This window comes from Nuphar pumila, chromosome 11, assembly GCF_984573655.1.
Source record: "Nuphar pumila chromosome 11, dmNupPumi1.hap1.1, whole genome shotgun sequence".
NCBI lineage: Eukaryota > Viridiplantae > Streptophyta > Magnoliopsida > Nymphaeales > Nymphaeaceae > Nuphar > Nuphar pumila.
Genome location: NC_143259.1, coordinates 117026752 through 117050025, shown reverse-complemented (window position 1 = coordinate 117050025; position 23274 = coordinate 117026752). Strand labels below are relative to the sequence as shown.

Sequence of the window (23274 nt, the reverse complement as noted above, 5' to 3'; positions counted from 1 at the left end):
AAAGGTGCCTACAAGCTGACTATTCTAATGTCTGGAACCTATAATTATAATTAAACAAAAATAGAGGTGAGTCTACAACCCAGTAAGAAATGATTATAAGTAAATAAACAATTAACTTACAACTGTAGTGGACTCTAAGCCCCTAGTCTTAGTTTAGTTCTCGATGCATCATAAGTGTTTGTATATTTTAATTACCCTAATTATCATTCTCAAATACTCTCTTTCACACAACTACCACTAAATTGGCTATACCGGTAATAGTTGTCTATGGGCGTAGCAATCCCATAGAACACTCCAATTCTATATGTTAGTCAGACAATGAACCATACACTCTCAGTGGTCCCCGAACTACCAGGCACTGCAGTGAACTATCACGGGAACCCCACCGATAGCTAGCCGGGAGGTCAAGCTCTCAATCTCGGTATGGTTCATGCTACATCCTAACCATGATGGTTATCAACCATCCATGGTTCTCCAGAGTCCAAACCAGTGTGAGTGAAATCCTAACACTACAAGAAAATATGAAATTAACGATGGACGTTTGCGACGGAATTGTTCTGTCGCGAATTAGCGACGGATTAACAGGAGAAACAAATTCGTCGCTATTTTCATAAATATTACAGATTTTAGCAACAAAATAGCTTCCGTCGCACAATCCATCGCAAATTAGCGACGGAAGGTTTGGTTGTAATAACCGTGCAATTTAGCGATGGATTTGGTGAGGGACAGTTGTCGTCGCTATCTAGCGACACAGTTAGCGACAGAATATTTCCGTCGCTAAGTAGTTATGTAAATATACGACGGCTTTGCGACGAAATTAGGTTGTCACTAAATCCGTTGTTAAATGTCGCGTAAATTCCTAACCAAAGCCCTCTTTCTCTTTCCTGTTTTGCTGCTCCCACCCGCCGCCCTCTCCCTCCCGCCGCACTATCCTGCCCGTTCGCCTCTCCTCGACCCCCACCGACTGTCACCCATTGGCCGACGCTCCCCGTAAGCCTCCCGCCGCTCCCCGTCAGACGCCCACCGCTCGACTACGCTCAGGTAATCGATTTGTAAATGGCAGGGGGGTCGCCCCTGCTTTTCCAGCAGGAGGGCGCCCCAATGCCTTTCCGGATGGGAGGCGCCCCCTGCCTCTTTGGTTTTTTTCGGCAGGGGGGTCGCCCCCCTGCGTTTTCGGCAGGTGGGTCGCCCCCCTGCTTTTCCGGCAGGGGGTCGCCCTCCTTCTTTTTCGGCAGGGGGGCGCCCCAATGCCTTTTCGGATGGGGGGAACCCCCTGCCTCTTTGGTTTTTTCGGCAGGGGGGTCGCCCCCTGCGTTTTCGGCAGGTGGGTCGCCCCCCTGCTTTTCCGGCAGGGGGTCGTCCCCCTACTTTTCCGGTAGGGGGGCACCCCAATGCTTTTCCGGATGGGGGGCGCCCCCTTCCTCTTTGGTTTTCCCGGCAGGGGGTCGCCCCCCTTGGTTTTCTGGCAGGGGGTCGCCCCCCTAATTTGCCACTAGGTGCTTGGGTGCTCGGCTTCTCAACGCCTCCATCGTGCTCATACCCGTGTGCACGGTGTGTGCTTTTTGGGATCTCTGTGTTTGCTCTCTCTTTGCCGTAGCGGAATCGTGTCCCTACTCGGTGCTGACAGCTCTACTGCAAGGTTCCTTGTGCATCTTGCCAGAGAGCTTGACATGCGGTTTGGCAGGCCACACTGCATCGTTCTGTGAAACTGCGAATGACTCATTAAATCAGTTATAGTTTGTTTGATAGTTCCTGCTACTCGGATTATTCTAGTAAAGTTAGAGCTAATACGTGCACCAAAGCCCGACTTTTGGAAGGGCCGCATTTTTTAGATAAAAGGCCAATGCAAGATTTTTTCATTTCAGCAGAGGGTGACTTCATTTTAACACATTGTCTCTTGCAGATTTCTTAACGGATCCCGCTCGTGCCCCGCCACCCGTGGTAAGTAACTTACAAAATCAATGCAAATTGGGTAAATACCCATGGTGAGTACGTGATGCAAGCACATCACATGTTATTTAATTTATTGGATGCAACACTTTACTGTTCACACACTTACTTAGTTGTTGATATCTAGGATTGTTTTGTTGGAGTTTGGAGATCATGCTGAGCATGATTTAAATGTATGAGAATAGAAGTGTTATTATTTTTGGAGTACGGATTCCATGCTAGGCATGGTAGTAGTTAGCAGGATATTGGAGTGTGTTTGCTGCAGGTACATGTTTGACATATTTTTTGATATGAATGTTTTTGATGTATTGCAATGTTGAATGTGAATGTATACATGCTTGCATGTGGTTACTTTCAATTTGTTTATTACTTACATGTGAAATTGTATAATGAAAGCATGCTTCAAGTGAATGTATAGTTTTATGAATAGTTTGCACATAAAAATATTAAGTTATCAATGCACGCATCATAATTCTTGTGATTGTATGACATCATATATTGCATGATAAATTTGATATTTTCATTATCATAACATTTTGATGATTCTCTTTTAACTGGTTAAGATACTATTCATAACAGCATACGACAAAATGACTGCAAACCGTGAATAGATGTACCGTAGGATAGTTGACAATGAGTTATCGTACGAATATATGGATGATGTTGACAGTTTTATTGAATTTGCAACGGCAAGTGTCAGTACCGTGGATCCTACATGTCAGATTAGGTGTCCCTGCAAGATTTATAAGAACAATCGATTTGTAGAACCTCATGGTGTTAGACATCATACATACAGGAAGGGTTTTGTGAGCGATTATCAGAATTGGACGTTTCATGGTGAATAATTTAGAAAGAATTTTAATGCACGTGTGAATGTTTTGCACGATAATCAATATATGGATTTGATATTTGATGCCGCAGGAACAGAACTAGGTTCTGCTATGGGTCCTAATGATGTAACAGCTGTAGTAGATGAAGAATCACCAAACGATGCAGCTAGTACATTTTATGATTTACTTAGAGATACTGATGAGCCACTTTGGAATGGTTGCGAAAGTCACATTATCTTGTCTGCAGTTCTTCAACTAATGAATTTAAAGTCTGAGTATAATTTGAGTCAATCATGTTTTGATCGTTTGTGCCTGATTGTGAAGAGTATGTTGCCTAAAGATGAGAAATTGCCACAAAATTTCTATCATGCGAAGGTTATGATCAACGCTCTAGGTATGGAGTATAAAAAGATAGATGCTTGTCCAAATCACTGCATATTGTATTTCAAGGATCAGGAAAACAACAGATCATGCCCATCATGTGGGCATCCTCTGTTCAAGCCAAAGACAAGAGGCAATGGTAGCACGAGATTAAAAGAAGTTTCATACAAGTCGCTCTGCTACTTTTCTATCACTCCTAGATTGCAACGATTGTATATGTCTTCAAGGACAACTAAACACATGAGATGTCATGCAAATAAAGTTCGACATGATGAAGACAAGATCACGCATCATGTTGACGCAGAAGCTTGGAAGCACTTTGATCCTACTCATCAGAACTTCGCAATGAAAGTGAGAAATGTTAGACTCGGTCTATGTACAGATGGATTTAATCCATTTGTGGGTAGATCAACTCCATACTCATGCTGACCAGTATTTGTAACTCCATACAACCTTCCACCAAGCTTGTGTATGAAGTGTCCAAATCTTTTCTTGACTATATTGATCCCTGGTCCTACCTCACATGGCCAAAATCTTGATGTATATTTAAGGACATTGATTGATGAACTAAAAGTACTGTGGGATGACGGTGTTACTACGTATGATGCCCACAAAAAATAAAATTTCAATATGAAAGTCGTTGTTCTATGGACAATCAGTGACTTCCCTGCAAATGGTATCCTATCTGGTTGAAGCACACATGGGAGGTTAGCATGTCCGTACTGCATGGAGGATTCCAAAGCTTTTAGATTGACGCATGGAAGGAAGCCTTGCTGGTTTGAGTGTCATCATCGATTTGTACTCAGCGACTATCCGTTTCGACGATAAAAGAATGTGTTTAGAGCAGGCACAACTGAAATGGAAGATCCATCCACAAGATTGTCTGGCATAGAGATTCTAAGAAGATTACGATACTTTCCAGATGTATTAACAAATGTCTGCAGTCCTACACCCTTCTGTGGATTTGGGAAGGATCACAATTGGACAAAGAAATCTATTTTTTGGGAACTACCATATTGGCCGACCCTATTAATACGACATAATTTGGATGTGATGCATGTGGAGAAAAATGTGTTTGATAATGTGTTCAATACAATAATGAATGTTAAAGGGAAAACAAAGGATAATCCGAAGGCCCGTATGGATTTAAAAGTAATATGTAAAAGACCAGAATTGAAACTCAAAGAGTATAATGACAAAGTACTGAAACCAAAGGCAAGGTACGTGCTTGGACCTGATCAAATAAAGCAGGTACGTCAATGGTTGAGACAATTGAGATTTTTAGATGGATATGTCTCTAACATTGCTCGGGTTGTGAAGATTGACGATGGACAGTTATATGGGTTGAAGAGCCATGATTGTCATATCTTTATGCAATGATTGATACCCCTAGCATTCCATGATATGTTAGACAAACCTATATGGAGGGTATTGTCTGAGTTGAGTAGTTTTTTTAGAATATTGTGTGCATCAGAAGTCGTAGTATCTAGTGTAAAGAATCTCGAGGACTCTGTCATCACTACTGTTTGTCTGCTAGAAAAGATTTTTCCGTCAGCATTTTTCGATGTTATGGAACATTTGATCATACATTTGCCATATTAACTAAGGGTTGGTGGTCCTGTGCAACATCAATAGATGTACCCATTTGAAAGGTATATGTTTTCTTATATTTGCCTCTTCAATGACAGATATTTCAAATTTGAAATGTATATTTTTGACAGATGCATGTTTGACCTAAAAAAAAACGTTCATAATAAAGCAAAAGTAGAAGGCTCTATTTGTGAGGCATACACTTTAGAAGAGATTTCAAATTTCTCATCTATGTACTTTGAACCTCACATTCCAACATGTTACACATGCCCGCCTCGTAACGATGATGGAGAACAAGTAACTGTAGCTGACAAGCTGTCAATATTTCAAACACTTGGGCATACATTTTGTAGTTGCCGATCAAGACTCTTGACAGATTGAGAGCAAGACACATCACACATCTATATTCTTTTTAATTGTTCAGCGATCGACCCATACATCGAGTAAGTATATATAGACACAACACAATTCCAAATCCTTTTATGTTCTATACATGCATACATGGTTCGGTAATATAAGTATTTGTGGTTTGCAGACGATTTGATCTGGAGTTGCAAAGAGAAGTTTCACATCTCATTGATTCAGAAGTATAAAAAGAACGTGAAACTAAGTTTGTGGAGTGGTTGAAACAGTTGGTAAGGATGCTCACATAAATTATGTACTTGTAAACAACACTAAGTTACTTAATTGGTCATGATCATAATCATTGTTTATATTTGTGTGTAGGTCCGCCATGATGATGTTAAAGATCAAGGAATATGTGATTTATAAAATGGTCCGACCAAAGTTGTGCAATGTTATAACGGGTAAGTTATCGATTCCATACAAAAGATTACGGTATAAACAAATCAACGATGAATAGTGGCGTGTGTGTCAAGGGTAGCAGCTACGGTGAAATGAACATAATTATTACGGTGTTATAGAGGAAATAATGGAGTTAACTTACTTAGGCATAAATAATAAGGTAACTTATTCAGATGTCATTGGTTTGATCCAACTGTAACAAGAGTCGACAAAGCCTTAGGCATTATGGAGGTGAATCATAAATCAAGGTTTGGAACATATGAACCATTCATATTAGCCTCGCAAGCTCAACAAGTTTATTATACTTCATATCCGAGTACAAAAAAGTCAGATAGAAACGAATGGTGGGCAGTTTGCAAGGTGAAGTCCAAACTATACCCTGAGTATGATCAGTTACAAGAAGACAAGTTGACTGAAGAAAGTGATTACTATCAATCAGATGATATCTATGACTTCTCTTATGATCATGATGTTGCGCATGATATGCATGTCATATCTCCATTGGTAGATGAAACATTTATAGAAGAATGTGATCCAAATGATATACCAAGTGGATAGGCAAACAATAAAGAAGAAGAAGATGAAGAAGAAGAAGAATATGAAAGTCAAACAAGTGATGAGGAAGAATTCTCAAGCTAGTGAGCAAAATCTTGTAATACAAACCTCTATTTGAATGTATTGCAATACTTGATGTGAATGATTTAAATTATTTGAATGTATTGCAATACTTGATGTGAATGATTTGAATTATTTGAATGTATTGCAATACTTGATGTGAATGATTTGAATGTATTGCAATACTGGTAGTTGAATTATTTGAATATATTGCATTAATGTGAATGATTTGAAACAATTTGAATGTATTGCATGTCATTTTTTATTCGTTAGAATATGGTTCATGGAGCTTACAGTGGTCGTTCATCCAGTAGTAGTCAGGCTCAACCTTCATCTTCATGGGCTCCTTTGATAGGTATATCATTTAACTAATTGGATGTTTGATTAGTTGAAATACGCATTTTAAGAATTTTTAACGTATTTTTTTTATAGATGATGTTTCGCCTGTACATGACCCACCTATACCAGTTGATCATACAAGTCAGGAGGCAACACAGAATAGAGAGTCTTCTCAGTCTGGCATAAGAAGACTCGTTCGAATATTGTATATCGATAATCGACCGTAAGTATTTCGTTTCCACTTATTGCATATATTATAAATATTGTATATTGATATTTACTGTATACCAATTTATGTGCAGCACGAGGTTTAAGCCACAAGAAGTAGTACACGATATTAGGAATTCACTTCTTCAACATCTACCAGAACTGGTCGCTTAATGGAAAGAGTACCCAAAAGAGGTGATAGACAGATTGTGGTCCTTATTCATGATATACAATCATCCATCATAGTTAATGTGTTTCATATTTAATTTTTTGTTATAGTCATGTCTACTAACTTTCTGAAAATATATACAGGCTTCGAATCGCTTCGCGACTACGATGGAGGAACATGATGCAAGGAAGGTATGGCAGAAGGTGGTTGTCAATCGATTTGCAGACATGCTGCACAATATGAAGACTGCATCAAAGAAAACATCTGGAGGAATAGATGATCCACTACAGTAGAAGGGCCATGGCCCTATTACTATCAGGAGAGATTATTGGGAGGGAATGTACAACAAGTGGGCGATAAATGCATTTCGAAATCGCTCAGCGAAGGTTGCACAAAATTGAGCGAAAATGCCCGAAGTCCATCTACACACAGGTGGATCTAGGACTTTTGGGAGCCACCTGAAGAAAATGGTAACTCGTCAATATATATATATTGTCAATTTTATAAGTATTGTTGCAAACCTGTTAACTAAATCTTTTATCATTTCACTTCACAGAAAACAGAAAAAGGAGGCATTGTACCATATAAGGATGTGTTTGTTGAAACACATAAACGTAACACCACGAGAGCGTTCGTATTAGAGAAGGCGAGAATGACAACAATATGTATTTATTGTATTAATAATCATTATAATATACAAGTTATCATAAAAATTATAATTCTTCATTATTAATGCATACTGTAAACATTATTTTGTAGGAGGCATATAAGCAACAGATGGTAGAGCGATATGGCAATGACTCTACTCAACATCCATCATTTGATCATGCAGCATGGGTGACTGCAGCAGGTGAACCCAAAAATGGTCGTATGTTCGGGTTTGGGAGTAATATGAACACCTCACCAGTCGTTGCTTCCTCTAATTACGACTCACATATTTCTCCCGTCGACATCAGCTCCAAGTGCCCTATTTTTTCCGGTGATGATGTACGCAAGATCGTTAAGGACACAATGCGTGACTACTTTCATGAAACAATTGCCGACATTCTTCGAGATGAGTTGACCAGTTTTATACAGAACAAGGGTACTTCGATTGCAGGTGCCTCTCAGGTATGAAAGTTTCATGTTATATATTGCATGTCGTTAGATTTCCTATAACTTTGATTGCCTTAACTTAGGTGCATTGGATATAATTTATTTCAGTATATTTTGTTTATCAATACTGAACTTTTATATAATATTTCAGTATATTAGTTTTACTGCCTTTGAACACATATGAGCACGATAGAATCACATATACAGTTTTTTTACTGCCTTAGAACACATATGAGCATGATAGAATCACATATGCAATTTTTTTATTGCCTTTGAACACATATGAGCATGATAGAATCACGAAAACATTTTTTTTACTGCCTTTAAAATACATATGAGCATGACTGAATCACATATAAAGTTTTTTAACTGCCTTAGAACACATATGAGCATGGTAGAATCACATATACATTTTTTTTGTCTGCCTTAGAACACATATAAGCATGATACAATCACATATTTTTTTTACTACCTTAGAGCACATATGAGTATGATAAAATCACATATACAGTTTTTTGACTGCCTTAGAACATATATGAGCATGATAGAATCACATATACAACTTTTTGGACTACCTTAGAGCACATATGAGCATGATATAATCACATATACAGTTTTTTGCCTGGCTTAGAACACATATGGGCATAATATAATCACATATACAATTTTTTGGACTACCTTAGAGCACATATGAGCATGATATAATCACATATATAGTTTTTTGCCTGCCTTACAACACATATGAGTATGATATAATCACATATACATTTTTTTTATTGCCTTAGAGCACATATGAGCATGATTGAATCACATATAAGTTTTTTTTACTGCCTTAAGAACACATATGAGCATGATAGAATCACATATACATTTTTGTTACTGCCTTAGAACACATATGAGCATGATTGAGTCACATATAAAGTTTTTTTACTACCTTAGAGCACATATGAGCATGATAGAATCACATATACAGTTTTTTTGTTTGCCTTAGAGCACATAGGAGCATGATTGAATCACATATAAGTTTTTTTACTGCCTTATGAACACATATGAGCATGATAGAATCACATATACAGTTTTTTTACTGCCTTAGACCAAATTTGAGCATGATAAAATCACATATATAGTTTTTTTACTGCCTTAGAACACATAAGAGGATAATAGAATCACAAATAGAGTATAACTTATTTCAATATATTTTGTTTATCAGTACTGACCTTTCTTTTTTTGTGTAGGTTGGTGGCGATAATCAGCGTAGTGGAGCTGAAGGGACAGATCAAGGCAATGAACAAGAGGACGCACAAAATCTTGGCGATGATTAGATTCATGGGTTAAATTTGTTCTACCTTCTTTTTTATTAAAAAATGTAAATGTTGAATTATAAATAATTAGAACTTACGAATTTTAAAGTGGATGGATTAATTGTTTTAGTTTCCTTTTATATGTATTTTGATGTGTTCTTTGTTTTTTATTCACAGGAAATATAAATTGTAGAGGAAATATAAATTGTATCACGAGAAATTTTTTCTCGATATTTAATTTTCAAATATATTTTTTAATTTTTTTTCCTTGTTTGCAACAGATTAGCGACAAAAATATCCATCGCTAAGTACTATTAGTGTTATATATAGCGGCGGATTAGCGAAAAATATAATTTTGTCGCTAAACCAAAGTCGTCGTATAGTAACGACGGCCTTGCGATGGATGTTGCCATTCGTTATTTTGACGCACCTTAGCGACAGAACTGGTGACAGATACTGTTTGTCGCTATGTAGTGATGGAATGGACGACATATATATTTCATCGCTAATTAGCATCGAAAAATTTGCGATGGAAGACATCCGTCGCTAAACAATTTAGCGACGGATTAACAAGGGATTTAGGTCATCTTTAATCCACAGGTTTCTTGTAGTGTAAGTCATAACTAAGTTCACACATTGAACAATATTCTCAAATTCATAGTTCACTCGTTCTCTCACGAGTGATGTCATGTCTGATCACAGCAATTCTCATTCTTAATCTCATGATGACCTTAGAACTCACACCTCTCTTACTTAGCATGCAATGATGTAGTGTCTCTACATCGTTAAATCACCGGCAGCCCACTCTCCGTGGTGACTGCACTCTGGTCGTGAACCAGGTAGCCCTTGCCATAGGTCGCCACTTTCGGGATTTAAGGAGTCATGCATGCTGATCTCAAAATATACATTCATACAACATGAATAGACTAAATGAGACTCAAATCTAAATATAGTCTCATCACAATGCATGATATTAATGAATTATCTAGACATGCAATCACAATAGAATTTCTTTTCATCATGCATGACATATCAAAACTAACTTGCATATCACAACAAACATGTATATAATTCTACTCATAATGTCAAGTATGAAAGTTTATGCATGTCATGGTCTCACTCGAAAACTATCATGCAAATAGTTTATAACATTACAGTAACAAGCAACGTAAAAATGTTTATTGACATCTAAGATTACTTATAATATCCCTTACCTCAAGTGAAAACACTGTACTTCCACCGAAAGTGAGTCTCAAGATGCTCTAACAGTCGGATTTGGTCATTAAAGCAACATATTTGAATTAATTCACAAAACCTTTTACCAAATTACCAAAATACCCTTCCTGAATCTTACTTAAGAAACCTTAATTTCCGCATCACTGTTTTTACTGAACTAAATAAACTAGTAGATTCCTCTCTACAATACGAGTCCAACGCACCAAACCTCACTCGATTCTAAGTTCAGAGTGCAAAGTTATGTCCATTTTACTTAAGTTGATCTTGGGTATCTAAATGGATATCTTCGTAAATTTTGGATTTCGGTACCATACAAGACTTTTTTACGATCCGATCCATATCCATTTTTGATCTGGATACAACTTAGTCTGTTTGGATTTAGATCCATAACTCTTCTCGATCCAGAACAGTCTGATTGGATCCGAACTGGCCTGACTTGATCCATACTATTCTGACTGGATCCAGAATAGTCTGACTGGATTCAGGACAGTTTGACTGGATCCGAACCTGCCTACCTGGATCCAGAACAATCTGATTGGATCCAGATCTGTCTGACTGGATCCAGGATAGTCTAGCTGGATCCAGATCTGCCTGACTGGGTCTAGACCCAAGACTGATCCAATCAGATCCAGACCCGGTTAATCTGGATTTAGGACAAGTCCAGATTGAACTGAGTTTGGACTAATGACCCAGATCCAGACCCGAACCTGTTTGGTTCGAACCCTGGTTCAAACCGGTTTGGTTCAGACCCGAGTCGGTCTGAATCAGTTTCACTTGAACCAGTTTCAACCAAACAGGTTTGGCCTGAACCAGTTTGACCTGAACCGGTTCACCCAAACCACCTGTCTCGGTTCGGTCTGGGTGCGACCCAGACCGACCCGGTTCGGTCTGAGTCACACCCAGGCCGAACCGACCTCTCCTTTTTTTTTTCTTTTTAACAGGCTCGGTCTGGGTTGCACCCAGACCCGGTTCAGTCTGGGTCACACCCAGACCAACCCTGGCCTACTAAAAAGAACCGAAAGGGGCAAACCCCTTTCGTTTACAGGGAGGGGGCGACCACCGGCCGACCCTCTCCTCTGTACCCAAGAGGGCACCGGTCGGCAGCCGGCGTCAGCCGCCCCCCGATGACAGGGAGATCGGCCACCAACGTCGTTCGGCTGGTCGATCCTCTCTCTTTCTCTCTCTTTCCCGCACTCTCTGTTGTCATCTTCTTCTTTTTTTCATTTTTCTGAAATTCGCCGACCGCCATGGCTGTCGGCCCTCTTTGCTTTGACAGAAAAAGAACGAAGAAGAAGAAGCTGGAGAAGGAGAAGGGGAAGAAGGCACTCACCTTGCCGCCGTCGCCGGTAAGTGCCTCTCTCTCCCACTCCCTGCCGCTCCCTTTCTCTCTCTGTCTCTTCCTCTGCCACTCGTTGAGATGCGGTGGAGAGAGGCTGCGTGAGGGCTTTTATAGCCCTCACGCAGGGTGGGGATAACCCTCACCCTCCGCGGATTTTTTGGGGGTGAGGTTTATCCTCACCCCCTCTGGAACGCGGTTTCCCCTTTTAGGAAAACCGTTGTTTCCTTTAATTTTTTTTTCAACGCTTATCCCCTCTGGCCACTTTGCCGGAGGGGGTTTTACATTGAGATACTTGGATATCTTTAAAAAAATTTCTTTCAAGGGGAAATAATGCAGATAAACAGCATTTCATGCAATAAAAAGCGGGTCAGCATTCAGTTTACTAGAATGTAGGATGCCAACATATATGTGTAGAGACTCTGAAATCACCCCAACTGGATGTGTTAACAAATCTATCATATGTCTTCAATGCAAAATAAGGTTGATAGCTGGACAAAAAAAAAATCTTCCTTAAAACATGCATGTGCATTCTCATGATTTGAGAAAACTACAACATTTAGGCTAATGCATACAGAATATTAAAAAAAAAAATTTGTTGAAAATTATTGTTGTGGCTCAAATGAACATATAGCAAAAGTAAAGTTTCAAAAATTCATGGTGTTTAAATGATTTAGTAAGTTATTTTATGTTCATCCTAGCAAAAAAAAAAACGTGGTTATGGTTATTTTGGAATATAATTGGGGAGATTCTGGTAAATCTGAAAGACATTAGGAAGTTTATGTAATTTTAAAATGTCAAAGACGCAGTAATTTGCATAACCTAAATGGAGGTTTCTGTAATTTTAGAAAGGTTTGGAGTTCTTTTTACAACCATATCCTTTAAAATTCATAAGTTCATAAGACATAACTATTAGAATGAGATAGTTGGGTGGTTTAGGTCGCACTCATAACTGAGGGACCTCATGTTCGAATCCTAACGTATAGAAAATTTGGAGCGGCATAGTTTTAAAATTACAAGGCAGATCCAATTAGTAAATGGTAGAACTTAGTATGGGACATTCAAACCCAAAATTGACAAACCAAAGTATTTGAATGTGATTATCGTTTGTTAGATGTGTTTCATACAATAGATTTAAAGCTAATAAAAAATTCAAATTTGTTAAAGAATAGGGTACCCTAAAAAGCATAATAATAGTAATGATGGTTTCACGTAGATAAGGCCTGATAATGATGAATGCTAGAACCACTCTAGGCCTTCTGTAGTTGTAGTCCAAATTAATGCTTAAGCCATTTGCTTACTTAATAATTATGTGATACGACCATTATATTTTACCTCCATACCTGATCATGATGTGCACGTGACCGTTAGATTTTACCCATTGACAACTTTTTTACGGCCACCTATTGACAATTAATTTTTGTACATATTTAAGTACAACAGGTCTGGGAAACAGGTTAGGCTCATATTCAACTCATAAAAACTCGTTCATAACTCATAAAATAGGCTTCATATGTACTCGGCTCGGCTCGTCTAGTATGAGCTTGTTGGGTAGTAATAAGTATATTTTCTATATATTTACATGTATTCTTTTTTTTTAAAGATGAACTAAAACATTTGATTCTTGCCAAGCTTCAATAACAGTTATACAAAACAAAAAGTCGTCAAGGAGGGGCAGCATGTGCAATCAAATTTCAGAACCTTGATTTCAATCATTTGAGGGGGACTAGTGGACAAGGAGGGGTTATGTGATTTCAATCATTTGAGGGGTGTCTGGGAAAAATCCGGCTTTCCCTTTCGCTTCTCTCTCTCTCTCATATTCGTGAAAAGGCCATTCGTTCTCTGCCATTGGAATCGACCGAGAAGAAGCATTGGAATCGGCACAAGAAGAACAGGCATGGCTTTTTCTTTCATAAGAATCAGCTTCTGTGATACCTATTTCTTAGTTACCCCATATGTGGTTTCTATTTGGACTATTACTTGCATGGGACGATTGGATTTGCTTTGCGGGTTGCCCTTATTTTCAGTGCTAACTCTGTTTCTTGCCTACCCATTTTTTGGTTATTTGCATTCGTTATGGATTGACATGCCTTGGATCATTAGTGTTCAATTTTGGGGTTTCTTGTTATTGTATGGGTTTTATTCTTTTTCCTAACTTTTTTCTAGTGGAATTGAATTTGTGAACTTTCAGGCACCAATTTGGTGTAATTTGATTGAGTGCCGATGGCCTTCTTAATTGTGGCTCGTCTTGCCACTTTGTTATTTGCACTGGTTTTCAGTTTCTCTCTTTTCTGTTATCATGTTTTACGATTTCTTTATGGTCGTGAGTCCTCTCTCTCTCTCTCTGGAGATCATATTCATTAGTATGTGTATTTTATGCATATATTTTTTCCATTGTTGTAAGCTCTCAAACATTTGCTCCTGCAATTGAAAATTTTTTATTTATAATTTTAGACTTTATTTTCTTTGGAGAATGATACATGAAATGGCTTAAATTTTCCATGGAAATTTTGCTGACAATCGTGTAATGTCTGTGTTCTTGTCACAATATGATGTTGGAACTTGTTCTTTTATTGGGTTGAAACCGAATTCATGGCTACCTCATAGGGCATATAAATAAGGACGATATTTTCATTTTTCTCATTTTCCTTTTGTCCTATTTCCTTATTGATGAACGTAAGGTTGCTTTCTTTTTTAGTTATGTGAAGGTTGGATATTGTGCTCGTACTGGCGACAGCTCTTCAGCTAATTTTGTGAAATTTAAGTGCAGAGGAAGAGTGTTTCAGTTGTCAGTTCTTGGGTGCATCCCATTCCTCACTCGCAGAGGGACATCACAGCAAAATGGTGATTCAATTTCCATATTTTTCCTTTTTGTTTCTTTTGTCATCTTTTATGTTCAATTTCCTTTTCTTGTAGAATTATTTATAATAAAATGTTAGAAAAGTAAATCCTGAAGGCCCTGAACTGTTGATCTGCATTATTAATCAGACATGTAGACTGAAAAAAGGTATTTCAGGATATTCTTCACAACACAGTTTAGCTGTAGGTAATTAAACATTGCACATCCTTCCATCCAGTAACTCCCTCTAAGGAGTAGTCATTATTGTGGGTGTGTAGGTGATCCCGTTATTCAGAAAAATAGTATGGTCTATAATGTTTCTTTGTGCTTCACATTCTACAATGCATTTTACAAGCTTATCCCCTTTATCTGGATAAGTGGGGTGCATCCCACTGCTAGTTTAAATTTATGTGATTCTCCTGTTTCTTTTGTCCTTTTTGGAGATGATATTTTTGATGATTGATAGGTGCTTTTGGTGATTTAACTTATCCAAGAAGCTAGTCATGGATCTTATTGGTGCATCAAGAAAACAATACTCTGTAAATGAACTAATATTTAGGTGGTTGTTGTTAATAGTTTAATACAAAATATTTGTTTCATATGTAACAAACCCACAGTCAGGAATGGTTTTTATTAGGGAGTTCTAAGTCTACTGATGCATATTTACAAATTGCATAAATATTAAAAGTATATTGAATATATCCAAGCTCATACATTGCATTAGCTTCTGGTTCATATTTTTGTCGTGGGTATGCAACTTACTTTTTCTCCTCCGTCTTATTGAAGTGCATCATTTTACTTTAAAGTACTTTCTAAGGGTGTTGTTTACTGCGTGTGGGTTTTTGATTTTTTACTTAATTTCCTTGCATACAAACGTAAGGGCTACTTGCTATATGCAGGCTATGTACATTCGTGTTAAGCACCATAAGACAACCTACTTTCTGCAATGCGATCCAACTGAGACAATTCTAAACGTGAAGCAAAAGCTACATTCCTTGATTGACCAGCCTGCTAGTAATCAGAGGGTAATTCTCTTTGCAACTGGAGTAACATTGGATGATTCCAAAACATTGGCTGAGCAGAAGGTACTGACCAAAAGTCAGCTCCATATTTAGTTTATGTTTTTTATGTGATGTGAAACCAAACATTTGTGGAACACTTACTGCATAACATAAAGTGACTTTGGCCATCGTTTAAGTTATACAGGATTACTATCTGATAGCATTCATTTTCTGCCAATCTGTTTCTTTTGGTTACTTTATTTTGTTGAATACGCTCTTATCTGTCTAGGAACTTCACCAAAAAGACAAAAGACAAAAACATCTCTTCCATATTAGAAGCAACCACCTTGTTTATGTATCCTGAGTGAATATCTTGTAGCTTTGTTGGCATAATGTTGGACTGGGATGTGAATTCACACACACACACACACACACACACACACACACACACACACACACACACACACACACACACACACACACACACACACACACACACACACACAGGGATGTGAATTCACACACACATGCATGCATGCACATGCACACACACACACACATGAACACACATACACACATGCACATGCACGCACGCACACACACACACATGCATACACACACAACTCTAAGTCGAATCCAAATCGAAGGCAGGAGCTTGATTCCAAAACAAAGTCATGCACTGGATAGATGCCAACCAAGAATTGTCACATTCATTTGCTACTACCGGCCATTACTAGATCTATGCAGAATCTGGTTCAAAGAACTTTTTATTAGCATCAGCCTGCTTTGGATAATTGATGTGTGATCAGCATTAAGAATTATCATTTGTTTATTCTACTTCGTGCAAAACATTGTTAGGTCTGAGCAAATCTAGCAATTCCATTATCAAAGGTGTCAAATAGAAACTAGATCATTCAGTCTTATCCCATCTGTATGGGGTTAGTATGCAAGTCCTGTTGCACCTTTTGTTTCTATCTGATGCTAAGCTCAGAGCAACCCAACATTCGCTTGTGTCCCATTCACTCTTTTCCTGCAATTCTTTATTTGTTTCAACCTTCTCTTGGAAAATGATATTTTTTTAAGTATGATTTATAAAAAGTTGAGATTCTGGTGTTCAAAGGCAGTCTCTTGAAGGCTTGTTTTTTTACCTAGTTTGGCCTCATTTTACCTTTCTAGAAAGAAATGTAACTGTATTTTCCCCTTTTTAATGATCTAGAAGAATTGTGACTCACAATTTTAATTTTAAGTGTCTTATAAGTTGCTCTCTATGGTTGGATTTGCATTGTGATCTTTATTTTATATATTTTTGACCTTTTAACTTTTCCTGACATTGAGTTCTCATAGTTTTTCTATTTCCACATGCAGGTTGAAAATGATGCAATTGTGGCATTAACTCTGAGAAAAGGTTGTCTTTTATATCCTCTTTGTCTTCAAATATACAAAAAAGTAGAGGCATGATACACGGACTCCCACAAGCCACACAGACACTGTAATTAAATGATGGCCTATATTTTCAAATTCTGGAAAAATATCTGATTTGTGTGATTTTCTTACTACTTCCAATGTACTTTATAGTCATTACTTGTAATATCTTAATTTCCTATCCTTTATTTTGATCCTGTCCTTGACTGTGTTTAAGTTCAATAGGATATTTCATATGCACTGATCTTTGTCTATAAGATGTTATTGATAAGAACGAGTTTAAGCTCAATAGGGTATTTCATATGCACTGATCTTTGTCTATAAGATGTTATTGATGGGAAAGAGCAATGACATGTACATCTTGTTTTGTCCATGAACAATTTTATAGGCAATTCCTGAAAAGGTTATGATTTTATATCATGTTTGGACTTGAATTCACTCATTATAGAAAAACTATTTGTCAATATTTGGTGGATGTACTTTTATCTATGTGACAGACATTGTTTTTGGGAATATCTTGGGAGAGAATTCGTTGGGAGATCTTTGGAATCTTTGGAAAGTTAATACAAAAATTGATAAATTCAAGATATTCAAATCTTAACGAGTCAAGGGCCTATAAAGTTTGTCCCAAGAATATCATGATAAATTTGAATCTACTGAATACTGATAATAAATCTCAGGGTATTGGAAAATCTCCATGTATCATGATATTTGAAAATGCTGGAGATATTTGTGATAGATAACGTGTTCTACTAGCTTATTTAATTTTTGGTATCTTATATTGTATATTTTGATGGGATCCTTCTGACTCCTGTTGTTAAGGTGAATGTGGGAGAAAGGCATGGAATTGGTTTACCAACATTCTTTAAGTTTAAAACTTGTTTAACTGAAGCATCTGTATGATTCTTGATCTGGTTATGTCCATGCAAATTCACACACGCTACACACTGTTTCATGGTTGCCGTACCTAGAAAAGAATTGGCATTCTCCATGAAGCGCCCCTGGTTTGTTTTCTCCTTGTTCTGTGTGTTCTTTTGTTTCAATACTTCTGTTTTGCTTCATGTTTTACATTGATTCTGTAGAAGTTATCTTTTGCTTGTCCTCCTTCAGATAACAATGAATTTGAGGATGTCAACATTGAGAAACCGGAGGATGTTGGTAACTCACCTGAAGCAGATGCTGTCTTGAGCTAAATACCATCAAACTACCTCAGATTGCTCACTGTAGATGATATTTTATCATCATTGTCGTCATCAGTACTTTTGCAATGACCACACCTCCATTGTTAGATGAAAGTCCAGAGAGGACGAACCATGCTTTGTATGTAATCTTTGAAGAACACTGCTACTGTTTGTAACCTGAACCATCTGCAAGGCTGATATGCTCTGAAGGGATTGGATTGAGCTTTCTCGGCATTTCACAACAGGTAAGGTAGTTAACTGTTGCCAACTTTAACTTATGAAAATGGTAAATAGAACATGTTAAACACGATCCAGAGGTTAGTTTCTGTTTTTGGAGATTAAATGTGTAAATCAAGTGCTACCACCATAAGTTATGGTGCTTCAGTACCACAATAGAAGCACCATTTCTGAAAGAGAAAACATGTGGTGGTTTTGAAGTCATGGGATGCATTTCAATGTCCTGGATCTTGGATTCGTGTGATGAATTTGATGTGGGGCTTATGTCATATTCATGGTTTTTTGTTTTGGATGTGGGAGAGTGTTAAGCTGTAAATGGGGGTTTCAGATCCTTGGATCTAAGATCCTTGTTTGAGGTGTGGGACCTGAACCATTCAGTGGATTTCTCTGTAGATCTATGGCATTCAAATGCCCCCTTAGAGGCCAAGACCACTTCATTCTTGTGATGAGCTGACTCGAGTTTGAGCTGGTAATGATTCTGAGCTAAACAAGTTGAGCTCGAGCTGGCTTGTTTACATTGTCTCACAGCTCAAAGTAATAAGATTACAAAAGAATACCAACGGGGGGCTCCGCTTGTGTGGCAGGAACAGTTAGTGCACGTCACCTTGTGTTGGGATGTTGCAAGTTCTAATCCCAAATGATATGGTTGTATAACTGGTAGGGGTCTGCCTAACCCCAGTTTTCTCTCTTGAAAAAAGAAAAAAATCAACGTATTCAGCATTTTAACGATTTTTTGCTGTTCCATGTATTCCTAACTATGCACAATACGCCCTTGGGGCAGGGGTTCTAGCCTCGGAGCTTTACGCTGCCGACACGATGACCATAGGAATGGCAAATGACCAAGTTGTCGTGCCGGGTGTGGTTTCTTTGGGTTATAAATCCAAAAAGAAAAAATGCACTACACCGTTTTAGGTGAAGCAGACCCTATAGATGAGATCAGCTGAACCATGCTGCCATGGGTCAAAGATGCCAATGGACAAGATTCTAGCCTCCCTTATCAAGTAAAATCCATATTACATGCAAACGGATTTTAAGATAAGGGGGTAGGAACCGTAGGATCCAGGCCGGGATGAGAAAACATCCAACTTGATCTCATTGTATATGGAGCACCAAGACCGGGCCCCTTGCCAATTAATCATGTATGCATTTGAAACCTAGTTGGGTCTGTCCAGATTCAAATCCCACTGGGCTGGGTCTGGGGAAGAGTCTGGACGCCGAGTTCGGCATTGGGAAGTGTCCATACTGGTGTAGCCCATCGAATCCGATCGTATCCATGTGACAGTACAGTTCCGACCCATCGACAGCTTAAACTTGAAAAAATCAAAGGAAAATTCCATTTAGGGCCAACCTTTTGCCGCTAATTTCAAATATAGCAACATTGTTTTAAATTTCAAAAAGAAAAAATGCACTACACCGTTTTAGGTGAAGCAGACCCTATAGATGAGATCAGCTGAACCATGCTGCCATGGGTCAAAGATGCCAATGGACAAGATTCTAGCCTCCCTTATCAAGTAAAATCCATATTACATGCAAACGGATTTTAAGATAAGGGGGTAGGAACCGTAGGATCCAGGCCGGGATGAGAAAACATCCAACTTGATCTCATTGTATATGGAGCACCAAGACCGGGCCCCTTGCCAATTAATCATGTATGCATTTGAAACCTAGTTGGGTCTGTCCAGATTCAAATCCCACTGGGCTGGGTCTGGGGAAGAGTCTGGACGCCGAGTTCGTCATTGGGAAGTGTCCATACTGGTGTAGCCCATCGAATCCGATCGTATCCATGTGACAGTACAGTTCCGACCCATCGACAGCTTAAACTTGAAAAAATCAAAGGAAAATTCCATTTAGGGCCAACCTTTTGCCGCTAATTTCAAATATAGCAACACATTTCTAAATTTCAAATATGGGCCAAACTTTTGCTGAAAACTGTCAAATAAAGAACTTATCCTCATAAACGAAAGAAAAAGTACAGTATAAACTTTTTAATGATGAAGGTCACCGTTGTAATTTGACATATAATTTAACATGAGTTAAAGGACAATAATAAATGCAAGCGCTTGTTTGACAGTTATTAAAAAATTGACTATATTTGCAATTTCAGAAACATGTGGCCTATATTTGAAATTAGGAGCACAAGGTTGGCCGCTAACTAAATTTTTCCCAAAAAAATCAAAGCTCAAACCAAACAGGAATTCGTCCTAATCACGAATTTCACATTCAAGCAAGCGCGGAGCCTACCAAGGCAACTGCCGAGTGTTTCTCCGGCGGATACCTTGAGTCTCTCTCTCTCTCTCTCTCTCTTAACTATGAAACCACCAAACCCCTCCTCTCCCTCCTCTCATGGCTGGTTTCTCATGAAATTTTCGCATCTCAATCTTCAGAACGCCATTTTCAACGGTTCCAAGGTACCTACCATCTCTTCCTTCCACAGAATCCTTATCTTTTCTGAGCTAAATTGTTCATAGATCACCATGTTTGCGCAAGTTCACAATACAAGCATCACAGAGCACTCTATATCGCTCTCTTTGAGTGTAGACCCTCGACCATCTATAGAGAGAAAGCCCATCTTCTCTTGGTTCGGTCTTGGCTCCAAGAAGAGGAGGAAACCCACCCTCTGTTTCTCTCTTTACAGATCCCTTCAACCTAAGCCTACACCCAAAAGAATTCAGGAAACTTTTGATGTAGAAAGGGGTTCAGGGGGAACCCAGATTAGAGAATCGAGTTTGAGTGTTTGCGATAAGATTGAGAGGCTTGTTTTGTTGGGTAGATATATCGAAGCTTTGGAGTGGTTTGAAATTCTTGAGATGGGTAGTGAGGTTGTGGGGAGAAGTACATATGAGTCACTGATTAATGCTTGTATGGGGTTGAAGTCCTTTAGAGAGGTGAAAAGGGTTCATCAGCACATGATGAAAAGTGGGTTTCAGCCAGATCGGTATTTGATGAACAGGGTGGTCCTCGTGCGTGTGAAATCTGGGTACGTGGTCGGCGCTCGCCAACTGTTTGAAGAAATGCCGAAGAGAGACTTGGTGTCTTTTAACATGATGATTGCCGGAACTGTTGATTCGGGTGATTATGAGGAAGCGTTGGTGTTGTTCTTGCAGTTGTTGGAGGAAGTTTCTGACGCAAGTCCGCGCACATTTGCGTCTGTACTTCGTGCTTGCGCAGGGTTGGCAGATATTTCTGTAGGTAGGCAGTTCCATTGTTGTCTGTTGAAGATGAGAATGGATAGAGATGTCTTCATACACTGCGCATTGATTGATATGTACAGCAAGTGTGGGAGTATTGAGGATGCACAGATAGTGTTTGATGAGATGCCTAAGAAGGCTGTGGTGGGGTGGAACTCCATCATAGCTGCTTATGCTCTTCATGGGTACAGTGAGAAGGCGATGGAGTTGTATTATGAGATGCAACGTGTGGGAGTGAAGATGGACCACTTTACTTACTCGATGGTGGTTAGACTTTGTGTTCGATTAGCTTCTCATGAACATGCTAGGCAAGCCCATGCTGGTCTAATTCGTAATGGGTTTGGGTTAGATACTGTCGCCAATACTGCACTTGTAGACTTCTATAGCAAGTGGGGCAGGCTAGAAGATGCTAGACATATTTTCAACAAGATGCCATCTAAAAGTATAATCTCATGGAATGCCCTGATTGCTGGATATGGTAACCATGGCTGTGGAAGTGAGGCGGTTGATTTGTTTGAGCTGATGCTTAGTAAGGGAATCCGTCCCAACCATGTAACTTTTCTTGCAGTGCTATCTGCCTGTAGTTACTCTGGTTTGTGGGATCAGGGTTGGCACTATTTCGAGTTGATGAGTCGAAATTATAATCTTACTGAGAGCCATGCATTATGCGTGCATGATTGAACTGTTAGGCCGGGAAGGGCATCTGGATGAGGCATTTACTTTGATAAGGGGTGCCCCTTTTAAACCAACCAAGAACATGTGGGCAGCCTTGCTGACAGCTTGTAGGGTTCACAAGAATTTGGAGCTTGGCAGGTTTTCTGCCGAGAAGCTTTTTGGTATGGAGCCTAATAAACTCAGTAACTATGCTGTGCTTCTCAATATTTATGGTTCTTCTGGGAGGATTGAGGATGCTGAAATGGTTAGAGAGACCTTAAGGAAAAGGGGTTTAAGATTGCTTCCTGCATGCAGTTGGATCGAGATAAAGAAAAGACCTCATGGTTTTCTTTTGGGGGGCAAGTCTCATCCTCAAAGTGAAGAGATATATCAAAAGCTAGAATTGTTAACAAACGAAATAGCAAAGATGGGTTATGTTACCAATGATGATTTTCTTATTCCTGATGTACAAGAGCAGCAGGACCGGCAATCTGTTGCTTTCCATAGTGAAAAGTTAGCTGTTACTTTTGGGCTGATAAGTACACCAGGTTCCACTTCACTGCATGTGGTACAAAGTCATCGCATCTGTGGGGACTGCCATAATGGCTTAAAGTTGATATCTGCAGCCACTGGACGTGAAATTGTTGTGAGAGATGCCAGCCAGTTTCACCATTCCAAACATGGGAGCTGCTCTTGTGGGGATTACTGGTGATGCTGATGCACTTGAAACAGCTCACGAGGAAGACCAAATCAAGATGACTCTCGATATATGAAAAGACCCCATTGAAACATGAAAAAATGTGATTGGTTGTGAAAGACTCCGGCACCTTTTTCATGCAAAGAGTCATAGGATCATGGCGGTCACATGATCTACGCATGGTTGATGGATGAAATGGCAT

The 23274-nt window shown here is 38.8% G+C and overlaps 1 protein-coding gene and 1 pseudogene across 1 annotated transcript; both read left to right on the top strand.

The window, feature by feature from the left end:
- The first annotated feature begins 14564 nt into the window (after positions 1 to 14564).
- LOC149823043 (uncharacterized) lies at positions 14565 to 18524 on the top strand. Its single transcript, XM_089981392.1, has 4 exons — positions 14565 to 14697; positions 15592 to 15777; positions 17059 to 17098; positions 18226 to 18524. The coding sequence occupies exons 1-4, from the start codon at positions 14695 to 14697 to the stop codon at positions 18306 to 18308; spliced, it is 312 nt and encodes a 103-aa protein (XP_089837518.1). The 5' UTR covers positions 14565 to 14694; the 3' UTR covers positions 18309 to 18524.
- A 2483-nt stretch (positions 18525 to 21007) lies between these two features.
- Positions 21008 to 23087, top strand: LOC149823042 (pentatricopeptide repeat-containing protein At5g50390, chloroplastic pseudogene; annotated as a pseudogene).
- Positions 23088 to 23274: the final 187 nt, after the last annotated feature.

Excerpts from the sequence above, each read along its gene's own strand:
- LOC149823043 (XM_089981392.1), top strand. Across the intron at positions 15,778-17,058 it reads AAACATTGGCTGAGCAGAAG|GTTGAAAATGATGCAATTGT; the intron begins GTACTGACCAAA and ends TTCCACATGCAG. Across the intron at positions 17,099-18,225 it reads GGCATTAACTCTGAGAAAAG|ATAACAATGAATTTGAGGAT; the intron begins GTTGTCTTTTAT and ends GTCCTCCTTCAG.